This window comes from Bombina bombina, chromosome 2 (genome assembly GCF_027579735.1).
Source record: "Bombina bombina isolate aBomBom1 chromosome 2, aBomBom1.pri, whole genome shotgun sequence".
In the NCBI taxonomy this organism is placed as follows: domain Eukaryota; kingdom Metazoa; phylum Chordata; class Amphibia; order Anura; family Bombinatoridae; genus Bombina; species Bombina bombina.
Window position 1 is genome coordinate 1,025,072,815 of NC_069500.1, and position 21,461 is coordinate 1,025,094,275.

At 41.2% G+C, this 21,461-nt stretch overlaps 1 protein-coding gene across 8 annotated transcripts in view; it reads left to right on the forward strand.

The window, feature by feature from the left end:
* The window catches only part of BLTP1 (bridge-like lipid transfer protein family member 1), a 1,044,923-nt gene extending 1,023,838 nt beyond the window's left edge, over window positions 1-21,085 (forward strand). For all 8 annotated transcript variants that reach the window (XM_053703615.1, XM_053703613.1, XM_053703617.1 and 5 more), the window contains 2 exons: window positions 5,803-5,968; window positions 20,216-21,085. In XM_053703615.1, coding sequence (XP_053559590.1) covers window positions 5,803-5,968; window positions 20,216-20,432 — 383 coding nt within the window. In that variant the 3' untranslated portion in view covers window positions 20,433-21,085. The remainder of the gene's footprint in view (window positions 1-5,802; window positions 5,969-20,215) is intronic.
* Window positions 21,086-21,461: the final 376 nt, after the last annotated feature.

A 21,461-nucleotide genomic window follows, 5' to 3' on the forward strand; every position in this document is an offset into this window, starting at 1 on the left:
ATTTTTTGGCGCGAAAGGCACGTCCATTGACGCAAGTTCGTCATTTCCAGCGTCGTAATTGACGCAGATGTTTCACACAGGGTTGGCACCAAAAAATGTTTAAGTTACGTTGTGCGTCATACTTGGTGCCAAACCTTTTTCATTATTTATTTGCCCCATTGCTGTTTGCCTCTTGCCTTTTTCTGTATCAGAGGGCTATGCTATTTGCATTTTTTCCCATTCCTGAAACTGTCATATAAGGAAATTGATCATTTTGCTTTATATGTTGTTTTTTCTTTTACATTCTGCAAGATCTCTCAATCTGATCCTGTCTCAGAAGTATCTGTTGGAACTTTGCTGCCTGACATCAGTTCTACCAAAGCTAAGTGCATTTGTTGTAAAATTGTGGAGATTATATCTCCTAATGTCATTTGTATTAGTTGCCATGATAAACATTTGCATGCAGATAGTGTGTCCATCAGTAATAGTACATTGCCGGTTGCAGTTCCTTCAACTTCTAATGTACATGATATACCTATGAATTTTAAAGAATTTGTTACTGATTCTATTCAGAAGGCTTTGTCTGCATTTCCGCCTTCTAATAAGCGTAAGAGGTCTTTTAAAACTTCTCATAAAGTTGATGAAATTTCAAATGACCGACAACATAATGAATTATCCACCTCTGATGAAGATCTATCTAATTCAGAAGATCCTTCCTCAGATATTGACACTGACAAATCTACTTATTTATTTAAAATGGAGTATATGCGTTCTTTGTTAAAAGAAGTGTTAATTACTTTGGATATTGAGGAAGCTAGTCCTTTTGATATTAAAACCAGTAAAAGTTTAAATTATGTTTTTAAACCTCCTGTGGTTACTCCAGAGGTTTTTCCTATTCCTGATGCTATTTCTAATATGATTTCTAAGGAATGGAATAAGCCGGTACTCCTTTTAATCCTTCTGCAAGGTTTAAAAAATTGTATCCTTTACCAGCAATTTCAATAGAGTTTTGGGAAAAGATCCCCAAAGTTGATGGGGCTATTTCTACTCTTGCTAAACGAACCACTATTCCTATGGAAGATAGTACTTCCTTTAAAGATCCTTTAGATAGGAAGCTTGAATCTTATCTAAGGAAAGCCTATTTATATTCAGGTCATTTTCTTAGGCCTGCAATTTATTTGGCTGATGTTGCAGCTGCTTCAACTATTTGGTTGGAGAATTTAGCGCAACAAGAATTGGATTCTGACTTATATAGCATTGTACGTTTACTAAAACATGCTAATCATTTTATTTGTGATGCAATTTTTGATATTATCAAAATTGATGTTAGATCCATGTCTTTAGCTATTTTAGCTAGAAGAGCTTTGTGGCTTAAATCTTGGAATGCTGATATGACATCTATGTCTAGATTACTATCTCTTTCTTTCCAAGGTAATAATTTATTTGGTTCTCAGTTGGATTCTATTATTTCAACTGTTACTGGGGGGAAGGGAGTATTTTTGCCTCAGGAAAAAAAACCTAAGGGTAAATCTAAGGCATCTAATCGTTTTCGTTCCTTTCGTCAAAATAAGGAACAAAAATCTAATCCTTCCCCCTAGGAAACTGTTTCCAATTGGAAGCCTTCCTCAAATTGGAATAAATCCAAGCCTTTTAAGAAACCAAAGTCAGCCCCTAAGTCCGCATGAAGGTGCGGCCCTCATTCCAACTCAGCTGGTAGGGGGCAGATTAAGGTTTTTCAAGGATGTTTGGGCAAATTCTGTCCAAAATCAATGGATTCACAGCATTGTCTCTCAGGGGTACCGAATAGGATTCAGAGTTAAGACCTCCTGTGAGAAGATTTTTTTCTCTCACGCATCCCAGTAAATCCAGTAAAGCTCAGGCTTTCCTGAAGTGTGTTTCAGACCTGGAGGTTTCAGGGGTAATAATGCCGGTTCCTTTTCAGGATCAAGGTCTGGGGTTTTATTCAAATCTATTCATTGTCCCAAAGAAAGAAAATTCATTCAGACCAGTTCTGGATCTGAAAATTTTTAATCGTTATGTAAGAGTACCAACTTTCAAGATGGTGACTATAAGGACTATTCTGCCTTTTGTTCAGCAAGGACATTATATGTCTACAATAGACTTGCAGGATGCTTACCTTCATATTCCGATTCATCCAGAACATTATCAGTTCCTGAGATTCTCTTTTCTAGACAAGCATTACCAATTTGTTGCTCTTCCATTTGGCCTAGCAACAGCTCCAAGAATCTTTTCAAAGGTTCTGGGTGCCCTACTCTCTGTAATTAGAGAACAGGGTATTGCGGTGTTTCCTTATTTGGACGATATCTTGGTACTATCTCAGTCTTTACGTTCTGCAGAATCTCACATGAATCAACTAGTGTTGTTTCTTCGAAAACATGGTGGGAGGATCAATTTACCAAAAAGTTTCTTGAATCCTCAGACAAGGGTCACCTTTTTAGGTTTCCAGATAGATTCAGTGTCCATGACTCTGTCTTTAACAGACAAGAGACGTTTGAAATTGGTTGCAGCATGTCGGCACCTTCAGTCTCAGTCATTCCCTTCAGTGGCTATGTGCATGGAAGTTTTAGGCCTCATGACTGCAGCATCAGACGCGATTCCTTTTGCTCGTTTTCACATGAGACCTCTCCAGCTTTGTATGCTGAATCAATGGTGCCGGGATTATACAAAGATATCTCAATTAATATCCTTAAATCCCATTGTTTGACACTCTCTGACGTGGTTGTTAAATCACCAGCGTTTAGTTCAAGGGGCCTCTTTTGTTCGGCCAACCTGGACTGTGATCACAACAGATGCGAATCTTTCAGATTGGGGAGCTGTCTGGGGATCTCTGACAGCACAAGGAGTTTGGAAATCTCAAGAGGCGAGATTACCAATCAATATTTTAGAACTCCGTGCAATTCTCAGAGCTCTTCAGTTTTGGCCTCTGTTGAAAAGAGAACCATTCATTTGTTTTCAGACAGACAATATTATAACGGTGGCATATGTCCATCATCAGGGTGGGACTCACAGTCCCCAAGCTATGAAAGAAGTATTTCAGATACTTGTTTGGGCAGAATCCAGCTCCTGTCTAATTTCTGCGGTTCATATCCCAGGTGTAGACAATTGGGAGGCTGATTATCTCAGCCATCAGACTTTACATCCAGGGGAGTGGTCTCTCCATTCGGATGTGTTTTCTCAGGTTGTTCAGATGTGGGGTCTTCCAGAAATAGATCTGATGGCTTCTCATCTAAACAAGAAACTTCCCAGATACCTGTCCAGGTCCAGGGATTCTTCCTGATATTCACTGTTTTGTGCAGGCTTTGTTCGTATTAAGCCTGTCATTAAATCAATTTCTCCTCCTTGGAGTCTTAATTTGGTTTTGAGGGCGTTACAGGCTCCTCCATTTGAGCCTATGCACTCTTTGGACATTAAACTACTTTCTTGGAAAGTGTTGTTCCTTTTGGCCATCTCTTCTGCTAGAAGAGTTTCTGAGCTTTCTGCTCTTTCTTGTGAATCTCCTTTTCTGATTTTTCATCAGGATAAGGCGGTTTTGCGGACTTCATTTAAGTTCTTACCTAAGGTTGTGAATTCTAACAACATTAGTAGAGAAATTGTTGTCCCTTCCTTGTGTCCTAATCCTAAGAATTCTTTGGAAAAATCCTTACATTCTTTGGATGTGGTGAGAGCTTTGAAATATTATGTTGAAGCTACTAAAGATTTCAGAAAGACTTCTAGTCTATTTGTTATATTCTCTGGTTCTAGGAAAGGTCAGAAGGCTACTGCTATTTCCTTGGCTTCTTGGTTAAAGCTTTTGATTCATCAAGCTTATTTAGAGTCGGGTCAGGCCCCGCCTCAGAGAATTACAGCTCATTCTACTAGATCAGTCTCCACTTTGTGGGCTTTTAAGAATGAAGCTTCAGTTGATCAGATTTGCAAAGCAGCAACTTGGTCCTCTTTGCATACATTTACTGAATTCTGCCGTTTTGATTCTTCTGCTGATCTTTTAAGTTTTTCTTTTCTTCATGAGAATAACTTATATTTTGGGTTGTGGATTAATTTTTCAGCATATGGCTGTTTATTTTTATCCCTCCCTCTCTAGTGACTCTTGCGTGGAGTTCCACATCTTGGGTATTTGATATCCCATACGTCACTAGCTCATGGACTCTTGCCAATTACATGAAAGAAAACATAATTCATGTAATAACTTACCTGATAAATTCATTTCTTTCATATTGGCAAGAGTCCATGAGGCCCACCCTTTTTTTATGGTGGTTATGATTTTTTTTTGTATAAAGCACAATTATTTCCAGATTCCTTTGTTGATGCTTTTTACTCCTTTCTTTATCACCCCACTACTTGGCTATTCGTTAAACTGAATTCTGGGTGTGGTGAGGGGTGTATTTATAGGCATTTTGAGGTTTGGGAAACTTTGCCCCTACTGGTAGGATTGTATATCCCATACATCATTAGCTCATGGACTCTTGCCAGTATGAAATAAATACATTTATCAGGTAAGTTCTTACATAAATTATGTTTTTTTCACAGTGCAGGGTCCTACAAATAAAAGCAATACAAATAAAACACTAAGCCCTTACAACATGTTTGGCTTTATATTTGGTGTATTGTTCACTTTAATTTTGCCTAAGGAAGGGGTGACAACCCTGAAAACGTTCACATTAAAAGTTGGTGTATGTTAAATTCAGAAAATGCCCCTTCTCTGGGGTTGGCCCCTTACCTGTTGATGTCACTTCCTGTATAAGGCTGCTGTGTCTGCTGCTCTGAGCACTAGCCAGGTGTCAGGGAAGATTGTTGGAACAGCTGCAGAAACTGTTGAACACAAGCTCCCGATCTTTGTGCTAATCCGCATCTTTCTCCTAACCATTCAGGAAGATTGAATATAAAGTTAACTAAAATTTTGATATCCAGCCACCTTTTTGAGTAATACCTTGTGGACTGGAAAGGCTCTTCCCCCAAGCAGGACTTTGTTTCTTGTTTGCATTTTTATTTTCCACAACAAAAAAATATATGTATATATCTTGAATGGGGGAGTTACTGTATGTGCCGTTCTCACTGGAATCCTCTTAAGAAGCTGTTTCTCACTTTCAATATGGACTCTTTCCTCATGACTAATGGATTTAATCATCACTAGCGAATCCCTGATCAGTTGCAGGCTCACTAATTTGAGCCTGCAACTGGTATTTATGAAGCAGTGATTTAAACCTCTGCTTTCTAAACTCTCTCCGTCAACTTAGATTTGGTGGATGAAAATCACCCCTAACTTATTCAACCAGAGAGATTGATAAGCCCTGCTCTTGCACATTTGGTTGCAGAGATCATTGTGCTTGTGCAATGCTAAATATCAGGAGCAAATGTGCCCCACAATTTGTAATCAAATGTGGACAGGTTCACAAACACCTTGGCCATTTTATCATTGATAAATCTAGCCCTATGAATTGGGTTGATTATTCTATATCTCTTCCCTGTGAATCCAACCCTAGGCAGTGCAAACAGTTGTTGCAGAAACAGTCCTGCACTACATTAACTGTTGAGAGTTTTTCACAATCCTTAAAACCTTTTAACAAAATTTAACTTTTTTTCCTTCTGTTGATGACTTAAAGATAAATGGGCTCATAAGTTCTGCAACTGTTAGTGAAGAAAGAGATCACATTAAAATGAAAATATATTAAAGATACAGTTCCGTTTTGCATATTACATTGCACAAAGTAATTTAAACTTATCTATTTATATCTGTTTAATGTTTCTTTTTTCACTGTGTTGGAGAACTTAAAAAAAAATAACTTTTGATCTTTTTTTTCTCTCTAGCTATCTTTCCAACTCGTGTATTAATCACTCGCTCTGGACAGAAGAGTCCAGTAATACAAACAAATGAAAGCACATCAGAGAAGGAAAGTGAAGAAAACACTACTTACACCTCTGTGGACTGGAGGGAGTTCATGTGTAACACATGGCATCTGGAGCCAACACTCAGGTAACCTCTATGCCTTGGATTTTGCTTCTCCATAGATAATTATAGATTAATGTGTCAATTGATATGCAGGTTTAAATTGCATCTATTTGTTGTTTTGTAAACAACAATTATTTTCTCTACCACCCATTTGTATTAAAGGGTGTAAATAAACTAGTGCAGAATGTGTTATTAGGGCCTAAAATGTATACACTGATAACAGATTTACTGTATTGTATGTATTCAGGAGTCATTTGAGGAAGCACTTCTTTATGGAAAGAGTGATTGATTTATGGAATAAACTTCCTCAAGAAGTGGGGGACTTTAAAAATGCCTGGGACAAGCATAAGGCTATCCTACAAACTAAAAAAGTTTATACTATTAGGTAATATTGGGCAGACTTGCTGGGCCTATGGCTCTTATCTGCCGTCAATATCTATGTTTCTATGTTGTGAACATGATTCAAACTGGTAGAAGGTTATGTAACCTCACTTAATTTTACAATAATTGTTGACATTAATATAATTTTTTTTCCACTTAGTCCACTTTAATTCTAGGTCTGTACAAATTATCAGTAAGCTAATTTAATTTACAGACTATATGTGGATTTTGGTTATTTAAAATAGCAGCTCTTTTACAAATAATGGCATTTAGTTCTAAGACGGATATGGGATATGAAGAAAATGCACTCTCTGGATTTAAGTTTTCAAAAAGCTTTACTGTGTGACGTTTCAAGGCTTTCACCCATTCCTGCAGAGGGTGCATTTTCTTAATTTCCTTATTGTATCCTTGATGCACCCTGGTGTGAATATCACTGAGTTTGCAAGAGTTTGTGAGTGCTGAAATCTTCACATTTTATTTATATATATATATATATATATATATATATATATATATATATTTATATTTTTTTGTATATGTGTATGCATGTTTATATGTGTAAATATATCTTAACACATATACTTACATATATACAGATATATTGTATGTATATGTATGTGTATATTTATATATATATATATATATGTGTGTGTGTGTGTGTGTGTGTGTAAAAGACAAATAATTATTGTATAGAAAACTAGCAAATCTAAGCAAGTATACCCTCTTGCTTGTCACAAGAAGTACTCTGTATACAGTGTTTCAATGCACCATGGAACTCTCACTTGTTTGCTTCCAAGTACTGTTTTAAACACAGCAATCCCCTTATTGGGTTGGATGCAGCAAAAACTTCTGAACAGCTGTTATTTTCTTCTTAAATGGAAAGAGTCCACAGCTGCATTCATTACTTTTGGGAAATAAGAACCTGACCACCAGGAGGAGGCAAACACAACACAGCCAAAGGCTTAAATACTCCTCCCACTCCCCTCATCCCCCAGTCATTCTTTGTCTTTCTGTCAGGGTTTTTTTCCCTGGTCTGTTTGCCATGTGCTGCTGGCAGCCATTTTACTCACCTCTCTTCCTGACTCTGGTGCATACTGTGTGATGCTGCTCATTTCCTGCACTTCCTTTTATGGCCAGACTGGTGTACATCATCCGTGTGAGACAGGATGCAGTCTCAGAATTGTGATGTCATCACTTATTATTTAAAGGGCCTCTGTTCAGTATGCTTTGCCCTTGCGTTGTCTCAGACCTGTTTGTGAGAGCTCCTGTGTATTACCTGGCTGTCTGACGCCCCTCCTGGTTCCTGATCCCTGGCTTGTTCCTGACTCTGCTGTTCTCCTTGTTCCTGATTCCGGCTCGTCTGACTATTCGCTTTGGCTCCTGACTCGGCTCGTCTGACTACCAGTTCTGGTTTTGATTCCTGGCTTGTTATTTGACTTGTGGACTTTTTATTATGTTTTTCTCTTGTTAAGTGTATCCAGTCCACGGATCATCCATTACTTGTGGGATATTCTCCTTCCCAACAGGAAGTTGCAAGAGGATCACCCACAGCAGAGCTGCTATATAGCTCCTCCCCTCACTGCCATATCCAGTCATTCTCTTGCAACTCTCAACAAAGATGGACGTAGTAAGAGGAGAGTGGTGTATTATAGTTAGTTTCTTAACTTCAATCAAAAGTTTGTTATTTTTAAATGGTACCGGAGTGTACTGTTTTATCAAAGGCAGCATTAGAAGAAGAATCTGCCTGTGATTTCTATGATCTTAGCAGAAGTAACTAAGATCCATTGCCGTTCTCACATATTCTGAGGAGTGAGGTAACTTCAGAGGGAGAATGGCGTGCAGGTTTTCCTGCAATAAGGTATGTGCAGTTAACATATTTCTAGGGATGGAATTTGCTAGAAAAATGCTGCTGATACGGGATTAATGTAAGTTAAGCCTAAATGCAGTGATTTAATAGCGACTGGTATCAGGCTTATTAACAGAGATACATACTCTTATAAAAGTGTAATATAAAACGTTTGCTGGCATGTTAATCGTTTTTATATATGTTTGGTGACAAAACTTATTGGGGCCTAGTTTTTTCTCCACATGGCTGGCTTGATTTTTGCCTAGAAACAGTTTCCTGAGGCTTTCCACTGTTGTAATATGAGTGGGAGGGGCCTATTTTAGAGCTTTTCTGCGCAGCTAAAATTACAGACAGAGACGCCCAGCTTCCTTCTGCATGATACAGGACATCTCTGAAGGGCTCAAAAGGCTTCAAAAGTCGTGTTTGAGGAGGGTAACAACCACAGTAGACCTGTGGCAGTTGTTGTGACTGTGTTTAAAAACGTTTTTGTCATTTATTATTCCGTTTTTGGTATTAAGGGGTTAATCATCCATTTGCAAGTGGGTGCAATGATCTGCTAACTTGTTACATACACTGTAAACATTTTGTTAGTGTAACTGCCTTTTTTCACTGTTATTTCAAATTTTGCCAAAATGTGTTTCTCTTAAAGGCACAGTAACGTTTTTTATATTGCTTGTTAACTTGGTTTAAAGTGTTTTCCAAGCTTGCTAGTCTCATTGCTAGTCTGTACAAACATGTCTGACACAGAGGAAACTACTTGTTCGTTATGTTTAAAAGCCATGGTGGAGCCCCATAGGAGAATGTGTACTAAATTTATTGATTTCACCTTAAACAGTAAAGATCAGTCTTTATCTATAAAAGAATTGTCACCAGAGGGGTCTGTCGAGGGGGAAGTTATGCCGACTAACTCTCCCCACGTGTCGGACCCTTCGCCTCCCGCTCGAGGGACACACGCTAATATGGCGCCAAGTACATCAGGGATGCCCATAGCGATTACTTTGCAGGACATGGCTACAATCATGAATAATACCCTGTCACAGGTATTAGCCAGATTGCCTGAATTGAGAGGCAAGCGCGATAGCTCTGGGGTTAGACGAGATACAGAGCGCGTAGATGCTGTAAGAGCCATGTCTGATACTGCGTCACAATATGCAGAACCTGAGGACGGAGAGCTTCAGTCTGTGGGTGACGTCTCTTAATCAGGGAGACCTGATTCAGAGATTTCTAATTTTAAATTTAAGCTTGAGAACCTCCGTGTATTGCTTGGGGAGGTATTAGCTGCTCTGAATGACTGTGAAACAATTGCAGTGCCAGAGAAATTGTGTAGGCTGGATAAATACTATGCAGTGCCGGTGAGTACTGATGTTTTTCCAATACTTAAAAGGCTTACAGAAATTATTAGTAAGGAGTGGGATAGACCCGGTGTGCCCTTTTCCCCACCACCTATATTTAGAAAAATGTTTTCAATAGATGCCACTACACGGGACTTATGGCAGACAGTCCCTAAGGTGGAGGGAGCAGTTTCTACTTTAGCAAAGCGTACCACTATCCCGGTTGAGGACAGTTGTGCTTTTTCAGATCCAATGGATAAAAAATTAGAGGGTTACCTTAAGAAAATGTTTATTCTTCAAGGTTTTATTTTACAGCCCCTTGCATGCATTGCGCCTGTCACTGCTGCGGCGGCGTTCTGGTTTGAGGCCCTGGAAGAGGCCTTCCATACAGCTCCATTGACTGAAATTATTGACAAGCTTAGAACACTTAAGCTAGCTAGCTCATTTGTTTCTGATGCCATTGTTCATTTGACTAAACTAACGGCTAAGAATTCCGGATTCGCCATCCAGGCGCGCAGGGCGCTATGGCTTAAATCCTGGTCAGCTGATGTGACTTCAAAGTCTAAATTACTCAACATTCCTTTCAAGGGGCAGACCTTATTCGGGCCTGGTTTGAAAGAAATTATTGGTGACATTACTGGAGGTAAGGGTCATACCCTTCCTCAGGACAGGGCCAAATCAAGGGCCAAACGGTCTAATTTTCGTGCCTTTCAAAACTTCAAGGCAGGTGCAGGATCAGCTCCCTCTACTTCAAAACAAGAGGGAACTTTTGCTCAATATAAGCAGGCCTGGAAACCTACCCAGTCCTGGAACAAGGGCAAGCAGGCCAGAAAGCCTGATGCTGCCTCCAAGACAGCATGAAGGAGCGGCCCCCTATCCGACAACGGATCTAGTAGGGGGCAGATTCTCTCTCTTCGCCCAGGCGTGGGCAAGAGATGTTCAGGATCCCTGTGCGTTGGAGATCATATCTCAGGGATATCTTCTGGACTTCAAAGCTTCTCCCCCACAAGGGAGATTTCAACTTTCAAGATTATCTGCAAACCAGATAAAGAAAGAGGCATTCCTAAGCTGCGTGCAAGACCTCCTTGTAATGGGAGTGATCCATCCAGTTCCGCGGACGGAACAAGGACGGGTTTTATTCAAATCTGTTTGTGGTTCCCAAAAAAGAGGGAACCTTCAGACCAATTTTGGATTTAAAGATCCTAAACAAATTCCTCAGAGTTCCATCATTCAAGATGGAAACTATTCGAACCATTTTACCCATGATCCAAGAGGGTCAGTACATGACCACAGTGGACTTAAAGGATGCCTACCTTCACATTCCGATTCACAAGAATCATCATCGGTTCCTGAGGTTTGCCTTTCTAGACAGGCATTACCAGTTTGTAGCTCTTCCATTCGGGTTGGCTACAGCCCCAAGAATTTTTACAAAGGTTCTGGGCTCACTTCTGGCGGTTCTAAGACCGCGAGGCATAGCGGTGGCTCCTTACCTAGACGACATCCTGATACAGGCGTCAAGCTTTCAAATTGCCAAGTCTCATACAGAGATAGTTCTGGCATTTCTGAGGTTGTATGGGTGGAAAGTGAACGAAGAAAAGAGTTCTCTATCTCCTCTCACAAGGGTTTCCTTCCTAGGGACTCTGATAGATTCTATAGAAATGAAAATTTACCTGACGGAGTCCAGGTTATCAAAACTTCTAAATGCTTGCCGTGTTCTTCACTCCATTCCGCCCCCCACGGTGGCTCAGTGCATGGAAGTAATCGGCTTAATGGTAGCGGCGATGGACATAGTGCCATTTGCGCGCCTGCATCTCAGACCGCTGCAATTATGCATGCTCAGTCAGTGGAATGGGGATTACACAGATTTGTCCCCTCTACTAAATCTGGATCAGGAAACCAGAGATTCTCTTCTCTGGTGGTTATCTCGGGTCCATCTGTCCAAAGGTATGACCTTTCGCAGGCCAGATTGGACCATTGTAACAACAGACACCAGCCTTCTAGGTTGGGGTGCAGTCTGGAACTCCCTGAAGGCTCAGGGATCATGGACTCAGGAGGAGAAACTCCTCCCAATAAATATTCTGGAGTTAAGAGCAATATTCAATGCTCTTCTAGCTTGGCCTCAGCAACACTGAGGTTCATCAGATTTCAGTCGGACAACATCACGACTGTGGCTTACATCAACCATCAAGGGGGGACCAGGAGTTCCCTAGCAATGTCAGAAGTCTCCAAGATAATTTGCTGGGCAGAGACTCACTCTTGCCACCTGTCAGCGATCCATATCCCAGGGGTAGAGAACTGGGAGGCGGATTTTCTAAGTTGAGTGGGAACTCCATCCGGAGGTGTTTGCTCAATTGGTTGTCCGTTGGGGCAAACCAGAACTGGATCTCATGGCGCCTCGCCAGAATGCCAAGCTTCCTTGTTACGGATCCAGGTCCAGGGTCCCAAAAGCGGCACTGATAGATGCTCTAGCAGCGCCTTGGTTCTTCAACCTGGCTTATGTGTTTCCACCGTTTCCTCTGCTCCCTCGTCTGATTGCCAAAATCAAACAGGAGAGAGCATCGGTGATATTGATAGAGCCTGTGTGGCCACGCAGGACCTGGTATGCAGACCTAGTGGACATGTCATCCTTTCCACCATGGACTCTGCCTCTGAGACAAGACCTTCTAATACAAGGTCCTTTCAATCATCCGAATCTACTTTCTCTGAGACTGACTGCATGGAGATTGAACGCTTGATCCTATCAAAGCGTGGCTTCTCCGAGTCAGTAATTAATACCTTAATACAGGCACGAAAGCCTGTCACCAGGAAAATTTACCACAAGATATGGCGTAAATATATTCATTGGTGTGAATCCAAGATTTACTCATGGAGTAGGGTTAGGATTCCTAGAATATTGTCCTTCCTCCAAGAGGGTTTGGACAAAGGATTATCAGCTAGTTCTTTAAAGGGACAGATTTCTGCTCTGTCTATTCTTTTACACAAGCGTCTGACAGAAGTTCCAGACGTTCAGGCATTTTGTCAGGCTTTAGTTAGAATTAAGCCTGTGTTTAAACCTGTTGCTCCCCCATGGAGCTTAAACTTGGTTCTTAAAGTTCTTCAAGGAGTTCCGTTTGAACCCCTTCATTCTATTGATATCAAACTTCTATCATGGAAAGTTCTTTTTCTGATGGCTATTTCCTCGGCTCGAAGAGTCTCGGAGTTATCTGCCTTACATTGTGATTCTCCTTATCTGATCTTTCATTAAGATAAAGTAGTTCTGCGTACAAAACCTGTGTTTTTACCTAAGGTGGTTTCTAACAAGAATATCAATCAAGAGATTGTTGTTCCATCATTATGCCCTAATCCTTCTTCAAAGAAGGAACGTCTTTTGCATAATCTAGACGTAGTCCGTGCATTGAAGTTTTACTTGCAGTCTACTAAAGATTTTCGTCAAACATCTAACCTGTTTGTTGTTTACTCTGGACAGAGGAGAGGTCAAAAGGCCTCAGCAACCTCTCTTTCCTTTTGCCTTCGGAGTATAATCCGTTTAGCATATGAGACTGCTGGACAGCAGCCCCCTGAAAGAATTACAGCTCATTCTACTAGAGCTGTGGCTTCCACCTGGGCCTTTAAAAATGAGGCCTCTGTTATTAGAATCACATGCACGGCCACCAGGATATGCATTGCACGACACTGGAAACTAGGTCAACCCACACATGAGGAGATCATAGCAAAAATTGCATACTTCTATAACATGTATGAACAAGCAGCATATATACAAGACACCCAACAGACATTCCAACGTACATGGTTCCACTGGATAATGTATAATGCACAGAATTGAGATACAAAACGAACAGGTTGTATATTGTGTATATAAAGACAGTTTTAGATACACAACCAACTAAATAAGTCACGTCGGCTCGATGGGGGACCCCAATGTGAGGGAGATACTCAGGTAGGCATCTGTTACAGTTTTTCTTCCTCTTTTTACTTTCTTTCTTTCTCTTTTCTTCTCTTCTTTCATTCTTCACTTTCGTATGGTTACCTCTTCTTTTTTTTCTCCTTTCAAATGACAAGTGAGGACCTGTATTTGATGGTCATACTAATATTTGTCCATTATGCCTAAATCTACCATTCTGTTATCTTAAAATGACATGCTAACCAGTGCTATAATAAGAGATTTAGAAAGTTTGTTGTCATTGTTTTTCAAGATATTATGATGAATGGACTCATTTACAAATTGATGCCATATACTAGATGACTTTAATAAGTTTTGGGTTCTTTTTTTCTTTTCTTTTCTTTTCTTTATTTTTTCCTTCTTGTCATTGTTTGTACTATGTAAAACTTAATAAAAATTATTTCAACATAAAAATGAGGCCTCTGTTGAACAGATTTGCAAGGCTGTGACTTGGTCTTTGCTTCATACCTTTTCAAAATTTTACATATTTGATACTTTTGCTTCTTCGGAGGCTGTTTTTGGGAGAAAGGTTCTACAGGCAGTGGTTCCTTCCGTTTAAGTTCCTGCCTTGTCCCTCCCATCATCCGTGTACTTTAGCTTTGGTATTGGTATCCCACAAGTAATGGATGATCCGTGGACTGGATACACTTAACAAGAGAAAACATAATTTATGCTTACCTGATAAATTTATTTCTCTTGTAGTGTATCCAGTCCACGGCCCGCCCTGTCCTTTTAAGGCAGGTCTAAATTTTAATTAAACTACAGTCACCACTGCACCCTATGGTTTCTCCTTTCTCTGTTTGTTTTCGGTCGAATGACTGGATATGACAGTTAGGGGAGGAGCTATATAGCAGCTCTGCTGTGGGTGATCCTCTTGCAACTTCCTGTTGGGAAGGAGAATATCCCACAAGTAATGGATGATCCGTGGACTGGATACACTTCAAGAGAAATAAATTTATCAGGTAAGCATAAATTATGTTTTGTCCTGTTTTGAATGTTTTATCTTTTCACAGAGATTAGTTTTTTTAAATAAACTATCAAGGTAGAACATTACATTTGTTTCCATTTTAACAAACATTGCTCATGTCACACTTTTTGACACTTTTGCTTCTTCGGAGGCTGTTTTTGGGAGAAAGGTTCTACAGTCAGTGGTTCGTTCCGTTTAAGTTCCTGCCTTGTCCCTCCCATCATCCATGTACTTTAGCTTTGGTATTGGTATCCCACAAGTAATGGATGATCCGTGGACTGGATACACTTAACAAGAGAATTTATGCTTACCTGATAAATTTATTTCTCTTGTAGTGTATCCAGTCCACGGCCCGCCCTGTCCTTTTAAGGCAGGTCTAAATTTTAATTAAACTTCAGTCACCAATGCACCCTATGGTTTCTCCTTTCTCGGCTTGTTTTGGTCGAATGACTGGATATGGCAGTGAGGGGAGGAGCTATATAGCAGCTCTGCTGTGGGTGATCCTCTTGCAACTTCCTGTTGGGAAGGAGAATATCCCACAAGTAATGGATGATCCGTGGACTGGATACACTACAAGAGAAATAAATTTATCAGGTAAGCATAAATTATGTTTTTTGCTATTAATAAATATGTGATTATTTTTTGCACTTCTTGTCTCAGTCTGATTCCTGGCACCCTGACACTTTCGTCCCAGGATGATGGCAGAGAAGTGTCATAATTTAAAAAAAAAATTTTGTCTCTTATGGAGGCTAGTACTCTTCGACATTGGACCGGAGTTTTAAGTAGTCCTGTCACTCTCTCAGTGAAGGCTTGGATGAAAGTTAGAGTCCGGAGATGCAGGGAGTTGCTTTCTGCGAAACCATCCCGACTCATATTAACAGCTCCTCAAGCAATCGGTGTTGTCGAACTTCGCTTCGCTGCCTGCTTTCTTCTCTCAAGTCCATGGCGGAGGCGATGATAGTATCTGTCACACTTGAAGGGCCGTCTTCCTGTTCCACTGTGTAGATTCCGTTAACATCGTTTCATTTTACTTTATTCGTTAATGTACTGTAATGTGAATGTTTACCGAGAGGCTACCACCTTGCGGGTCTAACTTATATATTAGGGTCTCAGTGAGTCTCTTTTAGTATCTTGGAAACAAGGGTTAATATCTCCTGAGGGGGATTATTGAACAGGGGGGGGTTTATAATCATGTTTGTTATGTGATTCAACCTGCTTATGTGTGATGTTTACTGGGCTTGTGGTTGGAACATTGAGGCCTTTGGAAGTGACGCAGCCTTTTGGTTGGGCACGCTTTTTTTGGACTGTACGGTTCACCTTGTGTTCTGGCGTGGTTCCGTTCCGTTTTTCCATCTCTGCATTCCCGACCGCGTGGCAAAGGAAATTTTCTAGTCCGCAGGGGTCTGGTCATAGGAGGTGGTGAGTGCCCCAGCCATTGTGGGTTTCAGGTGCCGCTTTTGTTTTACTACTTTAGTCCAAATTTAAATATCCTCTATCCAGTTATGGAGGATTCTGATGCTGAGACTGTATTAATTTCAGATTCAGTTACAGAGGATTCTGATACTGAGACTATTTTGATTTCAGATTCTGTGTCCAGTAATGAATCCGGAGTGGCCTCGTTGACGCCTGTCAACCAGTTTTTTTCCATATGCCATTTCAGAGCGCCTGGTTCCTCGGGCTTGGGGAATCAAGGGACTGCTAAGCCATCCGCCTCTGGGGGTCCTGTCCTCCGAGGGGCGAGTTCCCTACCAAATCATACTTCTGCACATCCGGGTAACCCAGTTTATGGTTCCTCCATGCGGGGTGGCGTGTTCCCCCCGGAGGTTGCAACACGTTTTCGCTTCCACATAGTGTTGGCAATTGTTCGTCTGCAGAGTCCAGACGTTTATTTGAGAATGTGCTCGTGCCCTATTGTTCCGGGCCTTCCTCCTTGGAGAGGGCCTCTACAGTTCCCCATGGGTGTAACTGTCCCTGAGTGTTGTGCCTTTCATTACACGATTGGGCACCTTCGCGTATTGCTCAGACATGTTTTTCAGTTGTTGACCCTATCGTTACCAGATCTGGAGATTTTCAGTCTGATAATTCAAATGGTGCACCTCATTAGACATGTGGGGATGAAGTAATCTCCTTTTTGTCATTTGTTTGAGATCTTTCCCAGTTTTGAAAGATAGGGCTCTGTTTGGCTGGTCCTGCGGGTAGGCCTGTCTCTTTTTGAGCGTTAACCTCCGGGTTGCCTTATATTTTATTTATATCCGATGGGATGTCTTTTATTTGTTTTTGTTTCCTTCTGGAACCTTCTGGGATTGATACTCTATTACTTCTTCGGAAGTTTTTGGACATGTTAGGCCTCTGTTAAAAATGTCTGTTTTCTGTTTTTTACCCTACGAGGGAGAATTTACGCAGCTTGCCGGTTGGGACCCTAGGTGCAGGCTGGTCCTGTCGGGTTTGTTCGGTTTTGTGGCTGTTCAGACACGTGGCGCTGTTCTGCTCGGCTGGTTCGGTAGAAGCGCTGAGTGCTCAGGTTATCATTGTTTTTTACGTTCAACTAAGCATTCAAGATGACCTGTGGGTCTGTGAGGTGGGAAGGATTGTTTCAGTCCTTATAGCCTTCTGTCATAGATGACTGGGTAGGAGAGTTTTTCCACTGCGTCACTCTATCTGACATCTGATTTCATCAGAACTTAGAGTTTCCTCCCCCATGTGGTGGATGGTGGACCTTTTGGGCTTGATCCAACAGCTTGTACAGCATAGCTGTCTAGCATGCGGAAGATTGCAGTTTGAAACCTGTTGCAGCTCTTGACACCTTGCAGGTGTACGCGTAGCTGTTTCTAGTATATCTAGTTGCAGCTCTTACTCTTGACTGAGTTATAAGAGGCATTTGGGTCTTCTTCCATTGCCTCCAGGTGAGTGGATCTCCTTTTAGGGATCTGTGCTTCTAGGGGGGTGGTTGTTCCCTGCGGGGACTTTTGTTTAGTTCAGAGTTTTCCGGAGCTGGGTAGGCTTAGTGCCTTCTCTTCCTTGTGTCCTCTGCTTGTGCAGAGGTGTTAGGGAGACTAGTCCTGCTAGTAGGATTTTTTGGACCTCGAGGTATCCCTTGGTTGTCCTGAGGCTCTGAGAAGTATCTTCATACGACTTCTAGCCTTGCTTCTTGGAGCCTTGGACATTAGCTAGGGGTGGTTCCTCCCTTTGGTCGGAGCTTTCGAGTTCTTCTCGCTATCCAGATTTTCTGGATATGCGTCCATACCCTTGTGTCTAGATTTTTGGCCGGTTGGGGTGTTTAGTTCTAGGGTAAGGTTTGCCTGAACTATTAGGTGCCCGGACCTGTTTTTTCTCCCTGAGACTTCTGGTTGCTGATGCTCTGCTTGGCCTTTTACTGACCCAGTCTTGGGTGGTTTTGGAAGCTTGTATCTCAGGGCTGGTCGTGGTGTTCCACGGTAGTGGGAACTTGGGCTATGTCCTTGCTCCATCTACCTCACCTGGTCATGGTTTGCCAGGTTTTCAGAGTATTTTTTACTCTTTGCCACAGAGTGGCTCATGTCATCTGTTGGTTAGTCGTGTCGCTTGAGCCTCAAGGGTGGTTGGTTCATACCCAGCTGCTGGCGCTGGATGTGCAATTTGTGGTGCGCCTTAGGGTTGCATTCCCCTGGTCAGCTTTCCAGTGTTCCCGTGGAATCCCTGTTCTGCAGGCAAATGGGTTGGCTGTGCCTCTGCTTGGCAAGCTACTTGTAGGCGGGTCCTTATCTAGGATATCTGTGTTGGGAATTTCACTTCCCATTAGTCGGTGCATTTGGGCCTTGAGGACAGTTGTTGCCCTTCCGACATCATCCCTTTTCTTTAGGGGATATTCTCCTCCCTATGGAGATTGAGTCCTTGCTTGGGGCTTCTCCTGGATGGGAGGCGGAAAGGTGGGATTGGTTCTCCCTGGATGCTTGCTGGCTCCAAGCAGGCTTGTTGGGCCTTTCTTTTGATAGATCCTTAGGTCTATGGCCTTGTTGTCTGTTTCAGAGTCGAGTTGTACTTGTGGGGATGGCTGTGCTATCCTTACGCTCGTTCCTGTATATGTTTCGGGATTCTTTTGTTTCCCCGTCTTGGATCCCGGAGGCTGGGTTGGTCCAACTGAGTGTGGGTCTGCAGGTCACAATGGCCGAGCGGTCTAAGGACCTGCGTTCGCGCAATCTCCTCTGCATGTGTGAGCTTGTTGAGTCTATCCTGTTAGCTTAGTCTGCTAAGGTATAGATGTTCCTTTCAACTTGCTCCATTGATAGAAGAGGGTTTACTCTTCCTTCGGGTTCTGAGAGTATACTCTCCTTCTCGGGGGCCCTCAATTGAGGTTTTTGTGTTCCCCTTTTCAGGGACCTGTGTGTAGGTCCGACGACTTAGGTTGCCTGGAACGTGCCCTCTGTAAGGGGGTTGCTTTGCGGTTTGTTTCTTGCTTGACTGCTTCTTCTTCCTTGCAAGCTAGTTTGCCTTCTGGACTAACTGCGAGTCAGTGTCACTGTGGCTTTTCCTCTTAAAATGTTCTCAGCTTTGGACGAAGCAGGGTTTTTTATTGGGTAGAGGTTCAGGCCTGGTGCCCTCAGTATGGGCAGCCTATTGTACCCTCCCGTCTTGGCATTCTGTGTCCTCTATAGCTTGGGTATTGTTTTCCCAAAAGTAATGAATGCAGCTGTGGACTCTTTCATTTAAGAAGAAAAACATAAATGATGCTTACCTGATAATTTCCTCCCCACCCGTAATTTTATGTGGGGCGTCCTTATATTCTTCTGGCACCTTTCACCCCTTGTTCCTCGGCAGTATGAGTGGGGGATGAGGGGAGTGGGAGGAGTATTTATGCCTTTGGCTGAGTTGTCTTTGCCTCCTCCTGGTGGCCAGGTTCTTATTTTCCAAAAGTAATGAATTCAGCTGTGGACGCTTTCCATCAGAAGAAAAGGAAATTATCAGGTAAGCATAATTTATGTGTTTTTTTTGTTTGTTTTTTAACTTTCATCAGCCGAAGATATGTTTTAATTTTTTTGATATTGTTTCATTTGACTTATTCCTGCTTCTAGATACTTTAGCTGCACTAACTCATAGCTAAACGTGTTTCTAAATTAGGAGCATTATATTGAGTTTGTGTGTGTTTTGTTTTTGTTTTGTTTGTTTTTTGTTGGGGTTTTTTTTCAGATCTTTCATCAGAATGAAGCATTATTGAAAATTGCTACATCCTTCCTTCCTTCCTATAGCAGTTAACACTCTTTGCCTAAGTCTAAAATATATATACCACTTAAATTGTTCTGTGTATATAAATTTAGTGTTAGCACTGAAATATTATTATAAGGCACAAATGATAATTTAGCTTGCTAACACTCAAAATGATATTCATAATTTTCTAAGACAACCTTAGTTATGGCACCAAAGGACTGGAATAAAGTTGATTTTCTTATGTTAGTAATAAGGAGAAGACTAATAAGGTTAATTCAGGACAAAACATTAATTGTAATCGCCCATATTAGTTGAAGGTTAAATAACTGTATGAAGACTAGGGAAGAGAGTTGTAGTTTATGGCTCATACTAACTGGACTAACGTGATAAGTAGAATTATCATTGTTGATGACACTGATATTGTGTAAAGTAGTTAAAGCAGAACAGACTTTACTAGCTCTTTATTGTACAAAATAGAAGAATTGGCTGGTAAATGGAAAATCATAAGTAGCCACCAACAGAGGTATTATTTTATAATTAAATGACTTTTACCAAAACATTATTATGATTTTTTTAAATTACAGTTCTTTGACATTTAATACTTTTTTCTCTCTCATCACTGTAGGCTAATTTCTTGGACAGGAAGAAAAATTGACCCAGTGGGCGTGGATTACATACTTCAAAAGTTAGGGTTCCACCATGCCAGAACCACTATACCCAAGTGGCTTCAGCGTGGAGTAATGGATCCACTTGACAAGGTTTTGTCTGTCCTCATCAAAAAGCTGGGTTCTACATTGCAGGATGAGAAAGAGAGGAGAGGCAAGGACAAAGAGGAGCACTGAACAACAGCAAAAGGCGAACAAATGTATAAGCTAAAGATCAATATAATAAGAGTTACAGGGGTTTTAATGTACAAAACCAATTTATTTTAACAAATAATATTGAAAGTGACAAATCTAACTTTTTTGTTTTTAACTGCTGGGTAACTCTTTCATCCCTGAGATTTTTTATTTCCTGTGATTTCCCCTTTGGCCTTTTGTAAATAAAAAAAAAAACCTACAAAAAATCTTGCAATGTGACATGCTGTCTGCAGTCAGTCACTGCATGAGCCTAGTATACCTCAGGTGAGGAAGCATTAGGCTATAATTTGGTTCTGCACTTTATACATTTCAAAAGTACTCAGGGATGAGAGGGGTTATTATGAATTCCGTTGAATGTAACTGTTTACTTTGGTGCATGCTGCCATTCGTTACTGAAGAAAGCATTGCATGATTATGTATATTTTGGTCTAAAAATAGTTTAAACACTGTAAAATTGTTGCAACTAGAGTTTTTATTACCTTTTATTATGTGCAATATGGTTGTTGTTTTTCTGTGATAACTGCAGAATATTAACTGTGAATTTTCTCGACTTTTCTTGGCCATAACAATTAAATATTTTGTGAACTGACATAAATGTTTGTTAATTGGAATAAAACTGTGTTATGACTGGTCAATGCATGAGCATATGCAATGTTAAGCATTTTTGGGAAATTATATTGTGAGTTTTATAACCCTTTAACCCCTTAACGACCGAGGACGTGCCAGGAACGTCCTACAAAAAAACACCCTTAACGACCAAGGATGTTCCTGGCACGTCCTCTGGTCTTTCAAGCGGTGGAAGCGATCCTGATCGCTTCCAGCCGCTTTTATGGTATTGCAGTGATGCCTCTATATTGAGGCATCCTGCAATACCAATTTTTTACAAACCGATGCAGAGAGAGCCACTCTGTGGTCCTCTCTGCACCAGTAGGGATGGTGCCGATCGATCATCGGTGGGTGAGAGCATTGGCGGGTTGGCGGCCCATCGCTACCCAGCATCCGGTTCCTCTA